The sequence below is a fragment of the Belonocnema kinseyi genome, chromosome 4, assembly GCF_010883055.1.
Source record: "Belonocnema kinseyi isolate 2016_QV_RU_SX_M_011 chromosome 4, B_treatae_v1, whole genome shotgun sequence".
Taxonomy (NCBI): domain Eukaryota; kingdom Metazoa; phylum Arthropoda; class Insecta; order Hymenoptera; family Cynipidae; genus Belonocnema; species Belonocnema kinseyi.
Window position 1 is genome coordinate 62794772 of NC_046660.1, and position 23365 is coordinate 62818136.

At 22.3% G+C, this 23365-nt stretch overlaps 1 protein-coding gene across 1 annotated transcript in view; it reads right to left on the minus strand.

Annotated features, from left to right (window-relative positions):
- Nucleotides 1–5071: 5071 nt before the first annotated feature.
- LOC117171758 (centrosomal protein of 120 kDa) overlaps nt 5072–23365 on the minus strand; it is a 46440-nt gene continuing 28146 nt past the window's right edge. The window contains exons 8-10 of the mRNA XM_033359361.1: nt 20045–20269; nt 15260–15870; nt 5072–5626 (exon numbers count right to left, since the gene is read on the minus strand). Of these exons, the coding sequence (XP_033215252.1) occupies nt 5284–5626; nt 15260–15870; nt 20045–20269 (1179 nt within the window). The 3' untranslated portion in view covers nt 5072–5283. The remainder of the gene's footprint in view (nt 5627–15259; nt 15871–20044; nt 20270–23365) is intronic.

Here is a 23365-nt window from a genome sequence, read left to right on the forward strand (position 1 = left end):
CTTAAGTGAGGAATCTTTAACTGGAATATTCGCATTTTCAACAACAACAAAAAATTAATTTCCAACCAGGATGATTAATATTCGATCGAAAAGACGAAGTTTCAACAAAATATATTAATTTTCATAGAGAAAAAAAACTTTCATCCAAACTTTGAATACAGTTAAATTTTCAGTTAAAAAAATTATTTCTTCAATCAAAAAGATTAATTTACAACTAAAATAATGGAATATTCAACTGCGTTATTTTAATTTTAAATTTAAAAAATTGATGAACATTGAATATAGTTAAATTTTTAGTTGAAGAACTTATTTTTCAATCAAAAAGATGAATTTAAAACTAAAATTACAGAATATTCAAATGGATTATTTTAATGTTAAGTTTACAAAAATTAGTTTTTAATCGAAAAAAATTAATTTTCAACTAAAATTATGAATTTTTAATTGTAGTAGATGAATGTTCAAAAACCAAAATTAATATTTAACAAGAGTTGTATTCTCAACCAAAAAGATAAATTAAAAAAGAAAAAGATCAATTTTCAACAAAAAAATACGTATTTTTACCTGAAAAGTATCAATATTAAACCAAAAATGGAATACAATTTCAAGCAAAATAATTTTCAAAAAAGAAAAAAAAACTAATTTTGAACAGAAGAGTTAAATTTTCAATCAAAGTGATGAATTTTCAACTAAAATGAGGAATCTTTAACTGAGGCAGTTGAATTTTAAACCAACAATATGAATTTTCATACAAGAAGATTAATTTTCAATAAAATAATTAGGTTTTAACAAAATATATGAATTTTCAAGGAGAAAAAAATCTTTTGTCAACCAAACATTGAATATAGTTAAATTTTTAGTTTAACTAATTATTTTTTCAACCAAAAGATGGATTTACAACTAAAATTATGGAAGATTCAAGTGGATTATTTAAATTTTAGGTTAAACAATTAATTTTCCACGGAAAAGAAGAATTTTCAACTGAAATGATAAATCTTCAATTGTAGTAGTTGAATTTTCAAAAACAACAAAATTAATTTTTAACAAATGATTTGTATTTTCAACCAAAAAGACCAATTTTCATAAAATAAGATCAATTTTTTTACTAAAAGAAACAAATTTTAACTAAAAAGTGTCAATATTCAACAAAAAGTGGAATAGTTAATTTTGCACAACAAAAATACTTGAAAAAAGAAAAAAAACGGATTTTAAATAAAAGAATTAAGTTTTCAACCAAAGTGATGAATTTTCAACCAAGAAGATTAATATTCGATGAAAAAAAAACGAAGTTTCAACAAAATATATTAGTTTTCAAGACGAAAAAAATCAATTTTCAACCAAACATTGAATATAGTTACATTTTTGGTTAAATTTTCTGACAAAATAAAATAATTTCAAATTTAAAAAAAAAATAGTTAAATTTTCAATCAAATTGATGAATTGTCAAATAAAATGATGTTCTTTAGTAGAATTTTAAGTCATAAAAATGAATTTTCAACAAAGAAGATTAAATTTAATTTAAAAAAAAAACAACAATAAAGTTTCAACAAAATATATGAATTTCCAAGGAGAAAACAATAAATTTTCAATCAACGATTAAATGTTGTTAAATTATTAGTATTGTAAATTAATTTTCTATCAAAAATATGAATTTTCAACTAAAAGGATGGAATATTCAAAAGGACAATTTAAATTTTGAGTTAAAAAAATTAATTTTCAACGGAAAATTTGAACTTTCAACTAAAATTATGAATCCTCAACTGGAATAGTTGTTTTTTTTAGCCAAACATACATTTTCAACTACAATGATGAATAAGTAAATAGAAAAGTTCAATTTTCAACTAAAAAGATTATTTTTTCAACAAAAAAGGCCAATTTCAAGCAAAAATCGAAGTTAAATTTTCAGTTAAAAAGATTGATATTCAACTAAAAGATGAAATTTAAAACAAAAAGATGAAATATTGAACGGGAATTGTTAAATATTTAGTAAAAAAATTAATTTCAAAACCAACAAAAAACATTTGTTAACAAATTAATTCAAGTATTATACGGAATATATAATTTTCAATACAAAAATTTATTTTCAACGAAAAAAAAAACTTTTCACAAAATAGTTAAATTTTTGATTAAAGAGATAAATTTTCAATTGAAATGCTGAATATTTAACAACAAATTAATTTTTAACAAGAGAGTTCAACTTTCAACTAAATACTAGAATTTTCATCGAAAAATGTCAATTCTCAATAAAAAATATATTAGTTGATATTATAACCAAAAAAGGTTTTAATTTACAATCGAAAACAATTGAATTAATTCAAAAAAGATTTTAATTTTAAATGAAACACAGTTAAATTCAGCTAAAAAGATTTTAATTTAAAAGACAAAGGATGAATTTTCAACCAAGAAGATTAATTTTCAACAAAAAATGACGAATTTTAAACAAAATATATCAATTTTCTATTAAAAAAGATGAATTTTCAACCAAAAATTGAATACTTAAATTTTCAGCTAAAAAAATTAACTTCCAAAAACAAAACAAAAAAAGAATTTTTAACAAAATAGTTAAATCCAATCATTTAAGGCTACTTTTACAAATAAAATATAATTTCTATTAAATTTTTTATTATAAATTTAAAAAAAAGTAAGAACGCTCTCGAAAAAAATCCGATTAGTTACATCTTTTTTAAATCTTGAAATTTTTTAAATCTGTGAAATCTTTGTAAAATTTTTTGAGGCTTTTGAAATCTTGAAAATATTTGTGAAATCCTTCAAATATTTGTTAGAATTTCACAATCTTCAGAAATCTTCGTGAAATTTTTGATATCTGTGAAATCTTATTGAATGACGGAAATCTTTCAAATCTCCGCGAAAACTTTGAAAGCTGTTGACATTTTTGTGAAATCTTTGAAATCTTTTTAAATCTTCGTGAGATCTTTCTCATGTTTTTAAAAATATTTGTAAATCTTTTTTAAATCTTTAAACAAAATATAAATCTGAAAACTTTGAAACCTTTATTATATTCATTTAAATCTTGTGAAATCTTTGTTAGATGTTTCTAAATACTTTTAAATCTTAAAAAAAACATTTAAATCTTTGCGAAATTTTTGTGAAATCTTTTGATACTTTTGAAAACTGTCGTATCTTTGTGAAATATTTGTGAATTTTTGTAATATCTTTGACATCTTTGTGAAATATTTGTAAATATCTGATCTCTTTAAAATCTTGGCAAAAACATTGAAATATTTTGACATTTTTCTGTTATCTTTGAAATGTTTTCAAATCTTTGCGAAATCTTCTAAAATTTCGCTAGATCGTTGAAATCTATGTGATTTTTAAATAACTAAAAATATTTTTGAAGTCTTTAAACAAAATTTAAACCTTAAATATTTTTAAACCTTTGCGAAATCGTTAAAATCTTTGTGAAATCTTTTGAGAACTTTAAAATCTATCAAATCTTTGTGAAATCCTTGAAATCTTTGTTAAACTTTTTTAATCTTCAGAAATCGATGTGACATATATTTGAAATCTTTATTACATTCATTTAAATCTTTTGAAATATTTGTCAGATGTTTCTAAATATTTTTTAATCTTTAAACGAAATTTATTAAAAAGTTTTAAAAACTTTAAAGGCTTTGCGAAATTTTTGTGAAATCTTTTGATATCTTTGAAATCTATAAAAAATTTTGCGAAATTCTTGAAATCTTCGTTAAATTTTCTCAATCTTCAGGAATCTTTGTGAAATATTCGAAATCCTTATTATATTTATTTAAATCTTTTAAAATCTTTAATAGAATTTAAAAAATATTTTTAAATCTCTAAAAAAAATTAATATACGAAATATTTTGAAATATTCGAGAAATCATTTAAATTTTTGCGAAATTTTGGTGAAGTCTTTTGAGACCTTTGAAATATATAAAATTTTCTTAATCTTCAGAAATCGATGCGACATCTTTTTGAAATCTTTCAAATCTTTATTATATTCATTTAAATGTTTTGAAATCTTTGTCAGATGTTTCTAAACATTTTAAAATCCTTAAACAAAATTTATTTAAATGAGATCTTTTGAAATTTTTGTGAAATTTTTTAAATGTATAAAAATTTTATGAAATCCTTGAAATCTTTGTTAAATTTTCTAAATCTTCAGAAATCTTGGTGAAATCTTCGAAATACTTATTATATTTATTTAAATCTTTTTAAATCTTTCTTAGAATTTAAAAAATATTTTTAAATCTCTAAAAAAATTTAATATACGAAATATTTTGAAATATTTGTGAAATCATTTATATCTTTGCAAAATTTTGGTAAAGCCTTTTGAGATCTTTGAATTCTATAAAATCGTTGTGAAATTCTTGAAATCATTGTTAAATTTATTTAATCTTCAGAAATCTTTGTGAAATTTTTCAGCTCTTCGCGTAATCTTTGAAATCTTTGTGAAATCATTTTAATCATTGTGAAATCTTTGATTTTTTTTAATCTTTTAAATCCACAAAATCTTTTTAAATTTTTGTAATATCTTTGAAATCTTTGTAAAATATTTGTAAATTTCTGATCTCTTTGACATCTTTGCAAAAAGATTGAAATCTTTTTACTTTTTGTTATATCTTTGAAATCTTTGAAAGTTTTTGAAATCTTTGCGAAATCTTTGTAAAATCTTCTAGAATTTCACGAAATCATTGAAATTTCGGTAATATCTTTTGAATCGTATTGAAATCTTTTAAAGTTTTGTAAAATCTTCGAAATCTTTGTTAGATTTATTTAAATTTTTTCATACCTTTGTTAGATTTTATTTCAATCTTTTAAATCTGTGAAATCTTTGTGAATTCCTGATATCTTTCAAATTCTTGCGAAAACTTTGAAATCTGATTTTTTTTAAATTCCTGTGATAACTAAAATCTTTGCAAAATCTTGGAAACCTTTCTGAAATCTTTTTAAAGAAATTAAAAATCTTCGATACATTTTTCAAATCTTTACCAAATCTTTGTGAAATATTTTTAAATAATTGAAATTTAGAAATAATAAAATAAAAATCTCATGCCTTCTTAAAATTAATATTCTAAATTAATAAAGCTCGATATAACAAAAGCACCGTCTCTTATTTATTTATCAATAGATATGTACAAATAAAATATCCGATATTAATTCTATAAAATGCCTTAGGCTTCATTATCATCACGATAATATCTTATCCTCTTCTAATCTCGCGTCACAGTAATTTACAATACTGAAACGACTGATAAGTTTTAAATGTCCTGTTCTATAGTTATAAAATTCCTGCAAAAACTTACGTCAGCCAAAAATTAAGAGCGATCTGATTTCAGTGTTTAATTTAACAATAACATCGTCGTCGATGGTGTAGCTTCCAGTTTTCAAGAGCGAATCTCTCTCCTCGATCAACATCCGCAGTTTCTCCTCCTGCTCCTCAGATCTTGTCGTCAATTCCGATTTCGGGGCACTGCGATTCGATTTTAGTCCGATGTTACTAACTGGTGCGAAAATTTGATCATTCGAATTACACTCGAGAAAGCCTGATTTCGATTTCATCGTATTCATGTTCTTCTGCAATTGTCCCAAAAGAATCTGGCTATTTGTTGATAATCCGCGTGTCTCTGCATTCAAAATGTCTTCCAGACTGTCAATTCATTTCAGACTATTATCAACATTATCATACATACATTTTGATAAAAAGCGCACTTTTTTCTACAGACAGGGTAACCTGTTTTGAACATATAAATAAATTCCCGGTCATTTTGCCCGGTTCTTAAACATTGTTTAAGAGCAATGAGATTAAAAAATTCGAACTCTTAAGATATAATTTTTTTCCATTTGAAGTAATAAAAACAGAGCTGCAAATCATTTTAAGCCATTTTAATCTAGAAATATTAAAAATTGAACCAGGGTGGCCGTTTTAATCGAAGAAAAAAATTCCCGGTCATTTCACGGTTTTTTCCGGTTCGCAAACATTTTTCACGGTCAATGAAATTTAAAAACTCGAACTCTATTCTAAACATTTTTACATTTAAAGTATTAAACAATAAACAACAAATTAAATTTACACGTATGAAATGGAAGGTACTAACACTTTTCAATTACATTTTTTTTAATGAAATGCAGATGAACTGCAAAATTTAGAACTTTTGTAAATTATAGAATTCATAGATTCAGATTTAATTCAAAAAATATAAATCCACTTTAAAATTTTCAATACTCTAAATTAAAGAATCAAGCATTGAACTTTAAAAATGTTCAAAATTATATTTATTATATTAAATTTTAGCTGGACAAATTAAAAAATGAAAAATAATTTTTTAACTTAACCATTTTTTTTACCATATATATTTTTACCAATTTAAAATCATTTTTGAAATTTTTTCGAAACGTTTAAATATGTTTTTAAAGGTATAAAATTCTTAAATTTTGAATTTATAAATAACAATAGGAACACTTATTATTTAAAAAAAAATTAGAGTAAATTTAACAGATATATAGAAGTTTTAAAAATATTAAAATTAAATTCAGAACTTGAAATGATTTCAAATCATTGAAACGAAGTTTGTGACCCGAAAAAATTGGGCTATTATTTGTACCACAATTTTGTGTAAATACCCACAGCCGAATTTAAAACAAAATGCAGATTTTTGCAGATTTCAAATCAAAAAATTTAGAAACTTTTTAAGAATTGTGAAAGGCTTAAAAAGAATAAAAATATTTTCTTAAGATTCCTAGGAAAATTGAAAATGATTTTTCATTTTGAAAAATTGTTGTAACCGAAAATTTTAAAAGTTTTTAAGAGATTTCCAAAATTATCAAAACAGAACCTGAAAGATTTTAAGGACTTTTTTTCAAATTGCAGGATTTTCCAAAAGTTGTAGGAAAAATTCGGTTAATTTAAAAATGTATTTAGAAGTTCTCAAAAAAAATGTTAACACAATTCTTTTCAATTGCTTGAAGACATTTCAAGTTTTTAATTAATTTTGATTCTTTTCAAAACTACGAAATATCTCTTGAAATTACTCAAATTTTGTTTACAAATAATAAGTATTCAATTGTTCTTTATTCGTCAAAATTTAAGAATTTCACTTAAAAATTAAACATTTTTCAAAAACAACAATTTAAATTATAACGTTAAAAGTTGAAAAGCTCTTCGAAATTGCTTTCTATGTCAAACAATTCAGTTTCAAATTGTTTACTTTTACATATATTTGTACTCAAATTACACGTCTTAAGTGAACAGTGAAATTTTTAATGGCTAAGAAAACTAATAAAAATAATATATTAATATTCTTAAAATTCGTAAAATTCGCGGTCAAAAAATAAATCCCGGTTTTCCGGCCCAGCGGCCAACCTATGAACGATTACATTTTTTTTATAAACTAAACACTTGTTAAATTAAAAGTTAAAATAATTTCATTTTATATAGTTTAAAAATCCTTAAACAGCTTCAAGATTTTTTTTCAAAATCTTGAAACATCTACATGTTGTTGAACATTTATTCAAATTTTAAATTATTATTGAATTTTTTTCAAAACTTCTAGACATCTTTTAAAATGATTCAAATTCTTCTTATCATTTCTTTTTACATCCTGCAAAATGAAAAATATTTTCAGTTTCAATTAATTGAAATCATTTCAAATTCTAAATTAATTTTTTATTTTTTCAGACCTTCTAAATATTTCTTCAACGTACTCGAATTTTGTCTAGAAATCATATGTGTGCAATATTTATCATACATCAAAAATCAACAATTTTACTTGTAAATAACATTTTTTCAAATAGAACACTTAAATTTGTAACGTTTAAAGTTTTGCTTTGAATATTTGATTTATAATTACTGATTCCATATGAACAATCAATTATTTATAAATATTAAACAATTGTTATTTTTATCAATTAAAAAATTTTAAACTTTAGGCTAAAACAGTATTTTAGATTTAATGAAAGCCTTTACATATGAATATGTTATTTTGAGGTTATTTTAAAAATGAAAATAGTTGATAAAGTTTCAATTGGGCGTTCACATTTTTTAACCATTAAGACTTTCAAATTAAAACAGTTTAATTTTTAACATTAAAATTGGGATATTCTTATATTTTGAAATAATTCTGAATCGCCTCGTAAACTAAATTATTATTCACATTTGATCAACAAAAAGCTTTTTTATACCGAAATTTTCGAACGCTTAAATTTAAAAAATCAACGTTCAGCCAAACTAATAAATTTTCAAATAAAATGACGAATGTGATTTTCTACAAATTACATGAATTTCCAAAAAAATAGTTTGATTTTTAAATAAGAAATATTGATTTTTAACCAAAAAGTTGAGTTTTAATCCAAAAAGATAAATTTTCCAATAAAAAATAGAATAGTTGAATTTTCCGTTAAAAATTTAATTCTTAACCAAAAAGTCGGATTTTTAGAAAAATAGTTAAATTTTCGGTAACGAAATTATGCGTCATCTAAAAAATCATGTTTTAAATTAAGTAGCTCATTTTTTAACCCAAGAAATTAATTTTTACTTAAAATTATGAATCTTCAATAAAAAAAAATTGAGTTTCAATCAAAGAGTTTATTCTTTAACCAACATAATTTATTTCTAACCGAAGATAAATTTGCAAATAATACGATGAATATTTAACTGGAAAACTTGAATTTTGAACCAAAAAGGAGAATTTTTAAACAAGAAGATTAACTTGAAAAAACAACCTTTTCTAATAAAAAGACGATTTTCTATGAAATTTACATCCAAAGTGTTACATTTTGAACTAGAAAAGCTCAATTCTCCACCTAAAATGGAACAGTTAAATTAAAAAATAATTTTAATTAATTAATTAATTAAGATTTATTTAAAATTAAAATCAATCAAACTAATCAATTTTCAAATAACATGATTAATCTTCAATTTGAATAGTTAAATTTTATACCTATCAAAAAGATAAATTTTCAGCCAATAAGATTAAATCCTTACAAAAAATATAAATTTTCCACAAATTGCATCCATTTAAAAAAAGTTTAATTTTTAAATAAAAAATATCAATTTTCAACCAAATAGTTGAATTTTCTCTTAAAAATTTAACTATCAAGCAAAAAAGATCGAATTTTCAGAAAAAATTATTAAAATTTTTTGTAGGGACAGTTCAATTTTTAATTGAAAAATTGATATTTCCAATTTAAAATTAATTTTTCATCTTTTCAGACCTTCTAAATATCTCTTTAATTAAAAAGATTTTTTATCCGAAATTGTTGATTTCCAACGATACTGATTTTTAATTTTTTAAGTCTTTCAAACTGCATTTTAAAATTCTTTGAATGGAAAATGTACGTGAAGTTTCAACGAAATAAATGAATTTTCAATGAAAAAAGACGAATTTACATCCAAATTGTTCAATTTTGAACTATAAAAAGATGAATTTTCAACCAATAAGGTTAATATTCTACAAATTAAATGCATTAAAAAATAGTTTAATTTTTTAATAAAAAATACGAGTTTTTAACAAAATAATTGAATTTTCATCCAAAAAGATCAACTTTCAACCAAAAAATAGAATAGTTAAATTTTCCGTTAAAAATGTAATTCTTAATAAAAAAAATCCGATTCTCAGATTCCTTTTCATCCAAAGAAAAAAATGTTCAATCAAATAGCTCATTTTTCAACCAAAGAAACGAAATTTTATTTAAAATTATGAAACTTCCATAAAAAAATTAATTTTTAACAACAAGATTACTTTTCAACCAAGTTAATTTATTTCTAGCCTGAAGATGATTTTTCGACTGATATGATAAATATTTAACTGGAATACTTGAATTTTCAACCAAAAGGAATAATTTTTAAGCAAGGAGATTAACTTTAAAAAAAAAATTATATTTGATCAAAAAAGTCACTATTCTACGAAAAAGGTCAATTTTTTAAACAAAATATATGAATTTTCGAAGAGATAATTAAATATTCAATTAGAAGCAAAAAATTACATCCAAATTGTTATATTTTGAATTAGAAAAGGTCATTTTCCCACCCAAAATGGAACGGTTACCTATCAAATAAATGAATTTTCAACCAGTAAGATTAATTTTCTACAAAAGAGATGAATTTTCCACAAATTACATGTATTTTCCAAAAAAAATGGTTTAATTTTTCAATAAATAATGCAACCAAATAGTTGCATTTTCCCCCAAAAAAGATCAATTTTCAATAAAAAAACAAAACAGTGGAATTTTCTGTTAAAAACTTAATTCTTAACCAAAAGGATCGGATTTCAGAAAAAATAGATAAATTTTCTAAAGAAATAATTAAATTTTCAATTAAAAAATTTATTTTCAACAAAGAAATTAAATTTTTAAAAAGAGATAAATTTTCTATTAAAATGACAAATCTTCAAACAACAAAATTAATTTTTAAGAAAAGAGTTTAGCTTTTAAACGCAAGTAGTTGAATTTTCAAGAATAAAGGTAAATTCCCTACACAAATTGTTTTAAAAAATTGTATAATAATTTTGAAATATTTCCTCTTTGAAATACTACTTTTAATTTAAAAAAAAAACTCACGTTCCATGTACTGAAACTGAAGATAAAGTTTAAAAAAATCACTTTTCTAAATTGACCAAAATTATCAAAGTAAAGAAAACTGGAATTTTGCTACGATCAGAAATAAATTCCGGTTTTTATTTCAATTCCCGGTCCAATTTTCTACCTAAGAGATAAATTTTGAACTAAACAAATTAATTTTTAACAGAGTAGTTGAATTTTTTAAAATAAAAAGACTTTTTAGCAATATAGTTACAGTTTGAAAGAAATAATTATATTTTTAAAAAAATGACTTTTCTATGAAAATGGTGAATCTTCACAAAAAAAAATCAATTTTTAACAAAATACTTTCACTTTTATATACGTTTTTTATAATAATTTTATGGCATACGTTCGTAATGAACAAGGTAACAAAATTTCCCATTATAATTCAGAAAAAATTCTAAATCACAGTCCCTATGGGATTAAATATAGGGACCAAAGGTTACTTTTTGTTACGTTCATGGGGTACTTTTTCGCGCTCAAAGGGTAACAACTTCAGGATAAATTCAAAAGATTTCGGAACAATTCAATTTACATTTAAAAGAATTTAAATGAATATTGAAAAATGTTAAAAAATTAACAAAAATTCCATTGATTTACATAAACCAGGATCAAATTCACAGGAATTTAAGATCAACGAGAAGAATTCAATGAAATGCATAAATATTGAAGGTGAATTAAAAAAATCAAATGAATTTAAAACAATTTGAAAAAAGAAACATATTTAAAAATTCACTGAATTAAGTAGAATTGAGTGAATTCAAAAGAATTCAATTAAATTATAAAAATTCAAGAGAATTTAAAAGAATTTAAAAGAACTTAGGGTGAATTCCAAGAAAATTTTCAAATATTTGAAACTACTAATTTCTAATACAAAAAGTGACTAATTATTGTAAAACAATTCAGGATACATGCAAAAGAATCCAAATGAATTGAAAATATTTTTAAAATCGAAAAAAATTTGATTACCATAAATTTTGAGTGAATTTAGAGAAATTGAAAAGAAATAAGAAGAATTAGATGAAATTAATAAAAAAATCAATCTGAATTTAAAAAGCAATCAAGTGAATTGTAAACAATTAAAAAAGATGGAAAAATTAATTCAATTGGGTAGAATTGAGTGAAAATTTAGAAGAATTTAAAAGGATTTCGGATAAATTAATCAGAATTGAGGGCGAATTACAAATGAATTGTAAAAAAATATTTGAAAATCACTTCAAATCTTCGAAACCCTACGAAATCCTTCATGCCTTGTGAAAAGTTTTTTGAAATCAATTAAAATCCCTTTATTTATTGTTTAAATACTCTAAAATATTTCAGTCTTTGAAAACCTTCAAATTAGTTTTTAAAAAAATTTGTTAATTCTGGGAATATTTTAAAATTTTATAAAATATTTCGAATCCTTTGATATCTTTTGAAAGCCCTTGAAAATTTTTAAGTCACTTAAAAACGCCTGAGAATCTTTTACAATATCCTCAAGCATTTCAAATCCTTTTAAATCCCATTAAATTACTGAAATCAATAAAAAAATTTTGTACTCTTTTAAAATAATCCAAATAATGTTAAATCTTTTACATTCCTCTGAAAAAAGTTAAAATATTTTAAATCCTTTAAACATTTTATCAATTGTTTCTCAGTATCAATAAAATTAAAACTTTAAAAAATAAAAAAATAAATCCATTGAATTAAGTAGAAAAGAATAAATTTCTTGAAATTCGAGTGGATTAAAAAACTTCCAGTGAATTCATAAAATTCCAGAGAATTCCAAATCTCTTCAAATATTTGAAACTCTACAAAATACTTCACTTCTCACGAATAAATTCTTTAAAATGCACTCAAATATCACATTCCGTGAAATTCTATGATGATATTTTCTGAAATCTTTGAAAATATATTTAAACACATTGACAGTTTTAAAATCCCTTAAAATCATTGAAATCCTCGGAAATCTTATATAGTATCGTGCAATATTTTAGAAAATTTTAAAACATCATACGTCCTGTAAAATCGTTCCATATCTTCAGAAAGTCGAGAAAAAAGTTTATCCTATAATATTTCAAATACTTTAAAATCGCTTTAAATTATAGAAATTAATTTAAAAAATCCTTGGAATTTTTTAAAATACTCTAAAATCTAAAAAAATTCCTTAAAATTATTGAAATCTATTAAAAATTTATCGGAAACTTCATAAAAACTCTAAGATATTTCAAAGAATGTAAGATAATTAAAAAATAGGTATAGACCTTAAATATTTGAATAGTCAAAATTAATTACATTTTTTCTACAATTTTCAGAAAATCCTGCAAATTTTAGAAAATTTCTTGACAATTTGGATGCATAAATAACAATTGAACATTTATTATTTGTAGGCTTCAACATAATAAAAACACTTTCTTAAGATTCCTAGGAAAATTAAAACTAATTTTTCATTTTGAAAAATATGTTTAAGAGAATATTTAAAAAGTTTTTCAAATATTTAAACAAAATTTTCAAAAAAGATTCTAGAAGATTTTAACAAAAATTTCTAAAATTTGCATGATAATTTTGAATTTTTTTAAAACTCCTAAATATCTCTGAAAATTATTCAAATTTTTTCTACAAATTTTCATTTGTAAATTATGCACCAAAATTAAAAAATTTCACTTACAAATTAAGCATTAAAAAAAAAACATTAAAATTGTGACGTTCAAAGTTTAAAGGCTCTTCGAAATTTCTACGATTCCAGGCTTTCCATATCAAAAAATTCAGTTAAAGATTCTTTACTTTTAAATATTTGGTTTCAATTTATTTGTCTTAAATAAAAATTCAAATATTGCTAAATATTCAATAATTAATCTTCTTTTTTAATTAAAAAATTCAAATTGAATGGGTTAAAAATTGAATATTTTAGACTGAAACAATATTTTAAATTTAATCAAATCCTTTAATTAAGAAAATATTATTATGAAGTTATTTTTAAGTTGAAAATAGTTTTTAAACTTTCAGTCACACGTTCACATTAGTTTAATGACTAAGACTTTAAAATTAAAACCGTTTAAGTTTTAACGTTAAAATCTGAAAATTCTTAAATTTTGAACTGATTTAAAATCGTTTGATCAAATATTGAAAAATGGAAAAAACGTTAACTGAACACTTCTTAAATTAGAAATTCATTCATTTTTGTTTAAAATAGTTTAAACATCCTTGGAAAACTTCAAAATTTTATTTCAAAATCTTAAGAAATCTAGAGGTTGTTTTAAATTTGTATTAAATTAAAAATTATTCTTGAAATTTTTTCAGAACTTAATTAATTGAATTTTTTCTACAGTTTTTAGAAAGCCCTGTAAATTTGAGAAAATTTCTTTATAATTTGGATGTATAAATAACAATTGAACATTTATTATTTGTAGGCGAAATTTGAGTAATTTTAAGAGATATGTAAAAGTTTTGAAAAGGTTCAAACTTAATGTAAAACTTGAAATGATATAAAACAAAATGTAGATTTTCGCAGATTTTAAACAAAAAAATTAGATTTTTTTCAAGAATTGTGAAAGGTTTCAAAAGAATAAAAACATTTTCTTAAGATTCAAAGGAAAATTAAAAATAAATTTTCATTTTGAAAAATTATTTTGAGAGAATATTTAAAAAGTTTTTCAAATATTTAAACAAAATTTTCAAAAAAGATTCAAGAAGATTTTAAGAAAACTTTCTAAAATTTGGATGATAATTTTAAATCTTTTTAAAACTCCTAAATATTTCTGAAAATTACTCAAATTTTTTCTACAAATGTTCATTTGTAAATTATACATTAAATTTAAAAAATTTCACTTACAAATTCAGCATTTTTCAAATACAACAATTAAAATTGTAACGTTCAAGGTTTAAAGGCTCTTCGAAACTTTAAAGATTCCAGGCTTTCTATATTAAACAATTCAGTTAAAGATTCTTTACTTTTAAATATTTGGTTTCAATTTATTTGTCTTAAATAAAAATTCAAATATTGCTAAATATTCAATAATTAATCTTTTTTTTTAATTAAAAAATTCAAATTGAATGGGTTAAAAATTGAATATTTTAGACTGAAACAATATTTTTAATTTAATCAAATCCTTTAATCAAGAAAATATTATTATGAAGTTATTTTTAAGTTGAAAATAGTTTATAAACTTTCAGTCACACGTTCACATTTGTTTAATGACTAAGACCTTGACATTGAAACCGTTCAAGTTTCAACGTTAAAATCTGAAAATTCTTAAATTTTGAACTGATTTAAAATCGTTTTGTCAAATCGTTTTTGTTCACTTTTTATTACTTAAAGTTCAGATAAATTTTAAAAAAATTATTAAATTATTAAATACAAATGTTTTTTATCCCAAATTTTCAATATCATAGGCTTTCATTTTTTATTTGTTCGACTCTTTAAGAAAGCATTTAAAAATTCTTTAAATTAAAAATGTAAGCTTAAAAATACAAATTTTAAATGGAAAATTTGTAATGGAAAAAAATTTTGAATTACGCATTGTAAACTGAATAATAGAAGAATTGAAAAACATAACAATTCAACTAATTATTTAAAAACTGTTAAACTCGAACGTGGACAGATTGTTCTTCTACAAATTTGTAAAATTCCCGGTCAGTTCTCAAATGAAAAGGAATGTCTAATAAACTGAATTTAGAGTAAACGTAATGAACTAATTACAATATTTCAATTTTTAAAAAAACTTACTTAAGACTTTTGAGTTCCTCTTTACCACTTTTGATTTGCAATTCAATTGCTTGCTGATTTTCCATTTTCATCATGTGAATCTCTCTCATTGCTTTTCCCCATTGCTCCTTGAAATACGATTTACTCTTTTGTGCATTCGTCAGCTTTTCTTCGAGACTTTTCAATTCTTGAAGCAAGGAAGCTGTTTGGTCTTGAGTTAAGGATCCTTTCTCAAAAATCTGAAGCTTCTCGGCCTGCTTATTCACCATTTGCTTCAAGTTTTCATTATCGCGCCTCAGAGGCTCGATCTGAATTTCAAGAACTCGATTCTGATCTTCGAGATATTTCACTTTCACGGCAAGTTCTTCCTGCATTTTGTAAGACGATTCCTTGAGCTCCTGCATCATGTGATTGTATTTACACTGCAGTTCCTCCTTCTCTTTCATGAGCCTCGCTTCTTTCTCGAGACTTTGAAGTCTTCTTGTTCGCAAATCTTCAGTCGCGTGGTTCAGATTATTGGCCAACACTTTACACTGCTCAACACTAGAAGTGAATTTCGCTTCTAAATTGTCTCTCCTCATTTGCCATTCCGTACTTAGAAGATTCAAGTGACGCTCTTCCTTTTTTCTTAACTGAAATTTCATTTCATTTTTTTTTTTATTAGTGTAAGTTAATCTGATTTAGGAAATCGTTAGCGTGAAATTGGAAATTGTGGATCCACAAAATTACAAAGAAAGTCGCTTAGAATATTGAAAAAAGTCGACAAAAAGTTGCATCCAATTTTCAAAGAGGATGAAAGAAAAAAATAGTATCAAAATAAACTTTTGAGTTTAAAATGTTGTTTAACAGTAGTCATTCAGCTGGAAGCAGACTGGCCGTTTTAATAGGGCAAATAAATTCTCGGTTATTTGAATTGAAATAATAGAAAATCAACTGAAAACTAAAGCAATCAAAGTGGAACTCTTGCATTTTTTTGAAATTTTAAAAACTTTGAACTTTTAAATTTGAAATTTAAAAGTGTTTTAATTCAGAAACTTTGTATTTAAATGCTCCATAATTTACACGTATAAAATGGAAGGTACAAACACTTTTATATTTAACAATTTTTTAATTAAATGCAGATAAACTGCAAAATTAAAAATTTTAACTTTGATCAATTAAATAGTTAAAAGATCCAGATTCAGTTCCAAAAGAAAGAAGTAAAATTATTTTTATTTTAAATAGTTTAAAAATCTTTGGAAAGCTTCAAAATTTTATCTCAAAATCTTCAAAAATCCAGAAGTTTTTTTTCAAATTTGTTCAAATTAAAAATTATTTTAAAAAAATTTCCGGAACTTCTAAATATCCTTTAAAATAGTTCAATTTTTCATAAAATTTTTATAAAGTCCTGCATAATAAAAAAAATTTCCTTAAAATTTTGATGTATAAATAAACACTTATTATTTGTAGGAAAAATTTGAGTCATTTCAAGAGATATTTAGAAGTTTTGAAAAGATTAACAAATTAATTTACAACTTCAAATCATTTCAAATACTTTAAAAGAAATGTGCGTTTCGACAACATTCGACTATTAATACCGAAATTTCGATTCTGATAGCAATTTCCTAATTTAAAACAAAATGTACATTTTTGCAGATTTCAAACAACAAATTTAGAATATTTTTAAGAATTGTGAAAGGCTCTAAACGAATAAAAATATTTTCTTAATTTTCCTAGGAAAATAAAAATTGATGTTTAGTTTTAAAAAATTATTTTAAGAACACATTTATAAACATTTTAAAAGATATTTATTGAATTTTTCCTACAATTTTGAGAAAATCCTACAAATTAAAAAAAAATTGTCTAAAAATTTTCCAGATTCTTTTTTGAAAATTTTGTAAATCTTTCAAATTTTTTTATATGTTTTGAAATCTGTAAAAATCTACATTTTGTATTAAATTAGGCTTTGGCTATTTTCACTAAAATTTCGGTACGAATAGGCGGATTTTGTTGGTGTACACACTTTGTTTCAGTTATTTAAAATCGTTTCAAGTTTTAAATTAATTTTGAATCTTTAAAAAATTTCTAAATATCTCTTAAAATTACTAAAAAAAATTCTACCAAAAATAAGTATTCAATTGTTACATATAAATCAAATACAACAATCTCACTTACAAATCAAGCATTTTTTAAATACAACAATTAAAATTGTAACGTTTAAAGTTTAAAATCTCTTCGAAATTTTAACGATTCCAGGCTTTCTACGTCAAACGAATTCAGTTTCAAATTTAGTGATTATTCTTTTTCTTAATTCAAACACTTTAATTTTAATGGGTTAAAAATGTAATATTTTAGACTGAAACAATATTTTTAATTTAATCAAAGCCGTTGATTTCGAATATATTATTATGAAGTTATTATTAAATTAAACATAATTTATCAAGTTGAATTAAGAAGTTTACATTTGTTTTATGGCTAAGACTTTCCCATCGAAACAGTTTCATTTTTAACGTTAAAAAATTACAAAAATTATTTATATTTACAGTTGATAAAATAAAAAATGTCTTTTATCAAAAATTATCAACTTCAAACGCTTTTAATTTTTAATTGTTTAAGTTTTCGAGACAGAATTTTAAAATTATTTTTATTAAAAATGTAAGCTTTAAAATAAAAACCTAAAATGAAATTCTGAACTTTTAAACATGTCAACTTGGATTATTTTCAAATCAGAAAAATCCATTATAAATACAATATTGATTTTAATACAAAAACGCTTTAAATTCCCAATATTTGAAGTCGAAATATATTGCATTTTCAACAAAGTAGTTCAATTTTCAACCAAAAGAGACGAATTTTTAACTCAAAGACAAATTTTGAAGAAAAGAGTTAAATTTTGAAGCAAAAATGGAAAAGTTCATTTTTGAACAAGAAAGATGAATTTTGAACCAAAGAGGATGACTTTTCCACCATACAAATTAAATTTTAAATTTATAAGGGCGAAGCTTATATCCAAAAAGATGAGTGCTTAATGAAACAGTTGCATTTTTGACCAAAAAAACCCACTTTCGAACAAAAAATGGAATTTTCACGCAAACAGTGGAATTTACAAATAAAAGAGATTCAACCTTAACCAAAAACAGTTGAATTTGGAACCAAATAGGTGAATTTTCAAGCCATAAAGACGAAAATTTGGGAAGACAGTTGAATTATCAGCCTAAATAGTTGAATTTTGAACAAATAGATCGTTTTCTACCACGAAAGATGAATTTTTAGAAAACCAGTTTAATATTATCAGCCTATAAATTTAAACTATCAACAAATAGATCGTTTTCAACAAAAAAGATGAATTTTTAATCAAAAGTTTTAATTTAATAACAAACAATTATTATTTGAACAAACAAAATAGTTTTTAAGCAAGAAAAATGAATTTTTAAGAAAAGCGACGAATTTTTTAGAATAGAGTTGAATTTTCAAGAGTTTTTAAATATTTAAAAATGGTAAAAATGTAAAAAGATAGCAACAAAATTTAAAAAGATTTCAAAAAGATATCCAGATATTTCAAAGATATTACATTTATTATTTATTTTCTAAAAAATATAGTTTGCTTATTATAATAATTACATTATTCTGAAACTTAGAATTTTGCGAACGTGAATTTATAAAGATTCCACTTTTTTAAAAATATTTTGAAATAATAAAAAAGATTTCAAAGATTCCAAAAAACATCAAAAGATTTCCAGAGATTTCAAACGAGGTCAAGAGATTTCAAAGATTTCAATTTTATTTCAACCATATCTGATTAAAATTAAAAAAAAATTGATGAATAAATTAAATAAATCATATGAGTTCTTACCTTTTTTTTACAAGATTTCCAGAAATTTAAGAAACTTTAAGATTTTCAAAATTTTCACAGTTATTGAAAGCATTTCCATTTTTATAAAAAAAATTATATATTAGAACTTGAAATTGTTGAAATTATGATTTTTTTTTATATATATTTTCTTAAATATTTAGTTTAGTATAATAAAATATAAAACAAACAAGGCTAATTTTCAACCCAATAGATATATTTTTAACTAAATAATTGAATTTAATATAATAGAATTAATTTTTAACAAAAAAGATACTTTTACCGAAGAAAGATGAATTTCCAGAAAAAAGACGAATTTCTTAAAGACAGTTAAATTTTTAACAAAACCAGGTAACTTTTCCATCACAAATATTCAAATTTCACTTTCAATTTTGCGAAAATGAATTTATATAGTTTCAACATTTTGTAAATATTTAAATATAATAAAATCATTAAAATATTTAAACCAAATTTTTAAAAATTTCAAAATTTTTCAAAAAGATATTCAGAGATTTCAAAAGAGTGACACTTATTTAGACCATTTATATTTTTATTATAAAAAAAGGAAAATTATATATTAGATCTTGAAATTCTTAAAATTATGATTTTTACCTAAAATATTTAATTTTCTTATCATAATAATTATATTATTTTGAAACTTAGAAAACAAAATAAAGAAATCATATGAATCTTTTTCACGGTTTTTTATTCAAAAGATGTCCAGATACTTCAAAAGAGTTTAAAATATTTAAAAACGTTCAACTTTATTAAAACCCTTGACGTTTTTACACAAAAAAAGTATATTTTGATTTTTATAATAATTATGGTATTTTACAGTTTCTATTTATGAAAAAAGATTTTTTATCAAACTAGAAAAAAATTTCTATGCAATCCATGATTTTAGGGGAATTTTTTAGGGGAAATAGAGGCACAGGCTATTAAAGTTTAAAATTAAATACAATATGAAAAGATTTTACCTCTGCTCTGAATATTTCCTTTTGCCTTTCTTTCCACGTTTCGAGTTCTTCCACTATTTTATATGCTAAGCTATCGTCCAAAATCGGCGGACCTAAATTATCTTCTGATAATCTTTTTTTTGTTCTATAATAAGGACCCTGATCCTCCAAATAAACCGAAACGTCCAGATCTCCAATTTTTCTCTGATCCGAGTCAATCAAAGCCGCTTCGTATTGGCATTCGAACTGTAAATAAACATTTATTTATTTTTTCCAATACTCCCGGAAATTCTTTAAATATTTGGTTAAAAATTAATTAAAATCGCAGCCTTCAAAGTGATCCTAAAGAATATTTTAGAGGAAATAAGAAAGTCATATTTCCAGACAAGAGGCATTAAAAATACTTTTAATTCTTTAATATGTTTAATGAAATATATCAGATAAAATAAAATGAAATTTTTAAAATGATGATTTGCTTCATAAAATATTTAGTTTGCTTATTATAATTATGGTATTTTATGGTTCTGAATAGTAAGAAAAGATTCTTTAATCCACTGGACAAAATTCTATTCAATTCATAATTTAATATATCTTAAAATAAATAATTTATACTTGTCTATAATAAATTATGATCGAAGCTATAAAAATGTATTTTGAAAAAGAAACTTAAAATTTTGAAAATGTGAATATATAATAAAAATTTTAGAAATGTATCACACTAATAAAAATGGCAAAATTTTTCAAATATTTCACAAAATTTTCAAAAGATATCAAGAGATTTCAAGGAATGTGTACAGATTTTTAAATATTTCTAAAGATTTAAAAGATTTTAAGTTACTTAGACCATTTCTCTTTTTTTCTGCTATAAAAATCCTATATTAGAACTAGAACTTCTTAATATTATGAATTAACATTTTTTAAATATTTAAAAATAATAAAAATCGCAAAATATTTCCAATATTTCAAGATATTTTTTTAGAGATTTGAAAAGATTTCCAAAGATTTCAACATTTATTTTTAAAAAACTGTATTAAAACTTGAAATTCCTAAAATTATTATTTGTTTTCTAAAATATGTAGTTTGTTTATTATAATGTGGTATTTGGTAGTTTTAATTTATAATAAATTATTCGTCATTCCACAGGAATAAATTCATATTTATTTCATAATTTAATAAATACGAGAGTAAATAGTTTTTAATTTTCAAGAATAAATTATGATTGAAACTATAAAAATATAGTTTTCAAAAGGGAACATAAGTTTTTCCGATTTTATACATATTCAACATTATGAAAATATTTGAAAATGATAAAAATCAAAGAAACTTTAAATATTTCACAAGCCTTTGAACCAAAAAATATGAATTTCCAACGAAATAGGTGAATTTTTAAGTAACTAGTTTCATTTTCAACCCAGAATATGAATTTTAAAACAAGAAAGTTAATTTACGACCAAATACTTGAAATTTCAACTAGTTTCAACTAATATTTAAAAAAAAAAGAATTTTTAGCGAAAGATTTTATCTCAAAAGATGATTTTTTAAGCCCGAAGATTATATTTTTAAAAACAGAGTAGTTGAATTTTCAACCAAAAAGACAATTTTCCAGGAAGAAAATTAATGTTGCACCAAAAATCACGAATTTGTAAAAAAATTCATTACTTTTAATAAAAAAATTGATTTTCAAAACAAAAGTGACGAGTTAACTACAAAACGGTTGAATTTTCAACCTAAAAATATAATTTTCCAACAAAAAAGTTAATTTTCGATTTTTTTAAATACTACATTTTTAAATAGATACATAAAAATTTTTCGAATATTTCAAAGATTGCACAACAATTTCAAAAGATTTCCCAAGATTTCCAAGATTTCAAAAGAATTCCAAAACTTTTATGCTCGTTTAGAAAATTTTTAATTTTATAAAAAATAAATAAAAATCAAGGCTGCCGCTTTACTAAAAAAAAATTCTGGTCATTTCCCGGGTTTTTCACGTTACTCAAACATTTTTCATTATCATTAAAATAAAAAAAATCATTTTAGGCAATTTTAAACTGGAAAAATTAAAAATTGAGCTATCACATTTTTCTTATAAAATGGAAACTTCTGAAATTAGAAGTTAAATTATTTTTATTTCAAAATCTTGAAACTTTATATGCTGTTTTAGATTTTTTCAGATTTTAAATTATTTTTGAAATTTTTTCAGAACTTCTGAACCTTTTTGTTCTGTTTAAACCAAAATTTTCTGTATGAATTGTGGGATTTTGTCATGACCGATCAATCAGTTTTAAAAAATCCAGTTAAAAAACTAATTTTCAACAAAAAATAACGGATTTTCAAGAAAATAATTCAATTCAATTGCAATACGTTTATCTTTCAGATAAAAATATTAACTTGCAGAAAAAAATAACTTTTAAAAACAAAAAAAGAACTTTAAAAAAAATAGTTACGTTTTTAAACAAAGTGATGAACTGATGAATATTCAACTAAAATTGTAAATCTTTAACTAGTATAGTTGAATTTTAAACCAGAAAAATAAATTTTCAACTAAAATCATAAATCTTCAACTATAATAGTTTAAGTTTTGACCAATTAAATAAATTTTCCACCAAGAAAATTAATTTCTGCCAAAAAAGATGAATCTTTAACTAGAAAAATTAAATTTTTGACCAAAATGATCAATTTTCTACCAAGAAAATTAATTTCTACAAAAAAATATGAATTTTCAACTAAAAAAGATCATTTTTCAACCAATGATTGAATAATTAAATGTTTAGTCAAAAAATGAATGTTTAAACAAAATGATGAATTTTTAACCGAAATGACGGAATATTCAACTGGAATGACAGTTACATTTTCAGTTAAAATGAGTATTAATTTCCAATCAAAAATGAAACAAATTTAATATCTTATTAAAGTTATGAATCTTCAAAGAAAAAAATTAATTTTAAACAAAATAGTTTAACTTTTAATCAAGTAATTTTATTTCCAACCAAAAAGATGAATTTTCAACTAATAGGATAAATATTTAACTGAAATACTTACATAATTAACTGAAAAGAAGAATTTTTTAAAACGAAGATAAAAACGCAAGAAAAACATCATTTTCTACCACAAAAAACCGATTTTTTAAACAAAAAGGTGGATTTTTAATAAAATAGCTAAATATTTAATAAAAAAGACAAATTTTCACTCCAATTGTTGAATTTTGAACAGAAAAAAAGATCAAGAAAATTAAGATTGCTTTTCTACAAAAAAGGCGAATGTTTCACAAAGTAAATAAACTTTCAAACAATTAGTTTAACTTCATAATAAAAAATATCAATTTTTAACCAAATAGTTGAATTT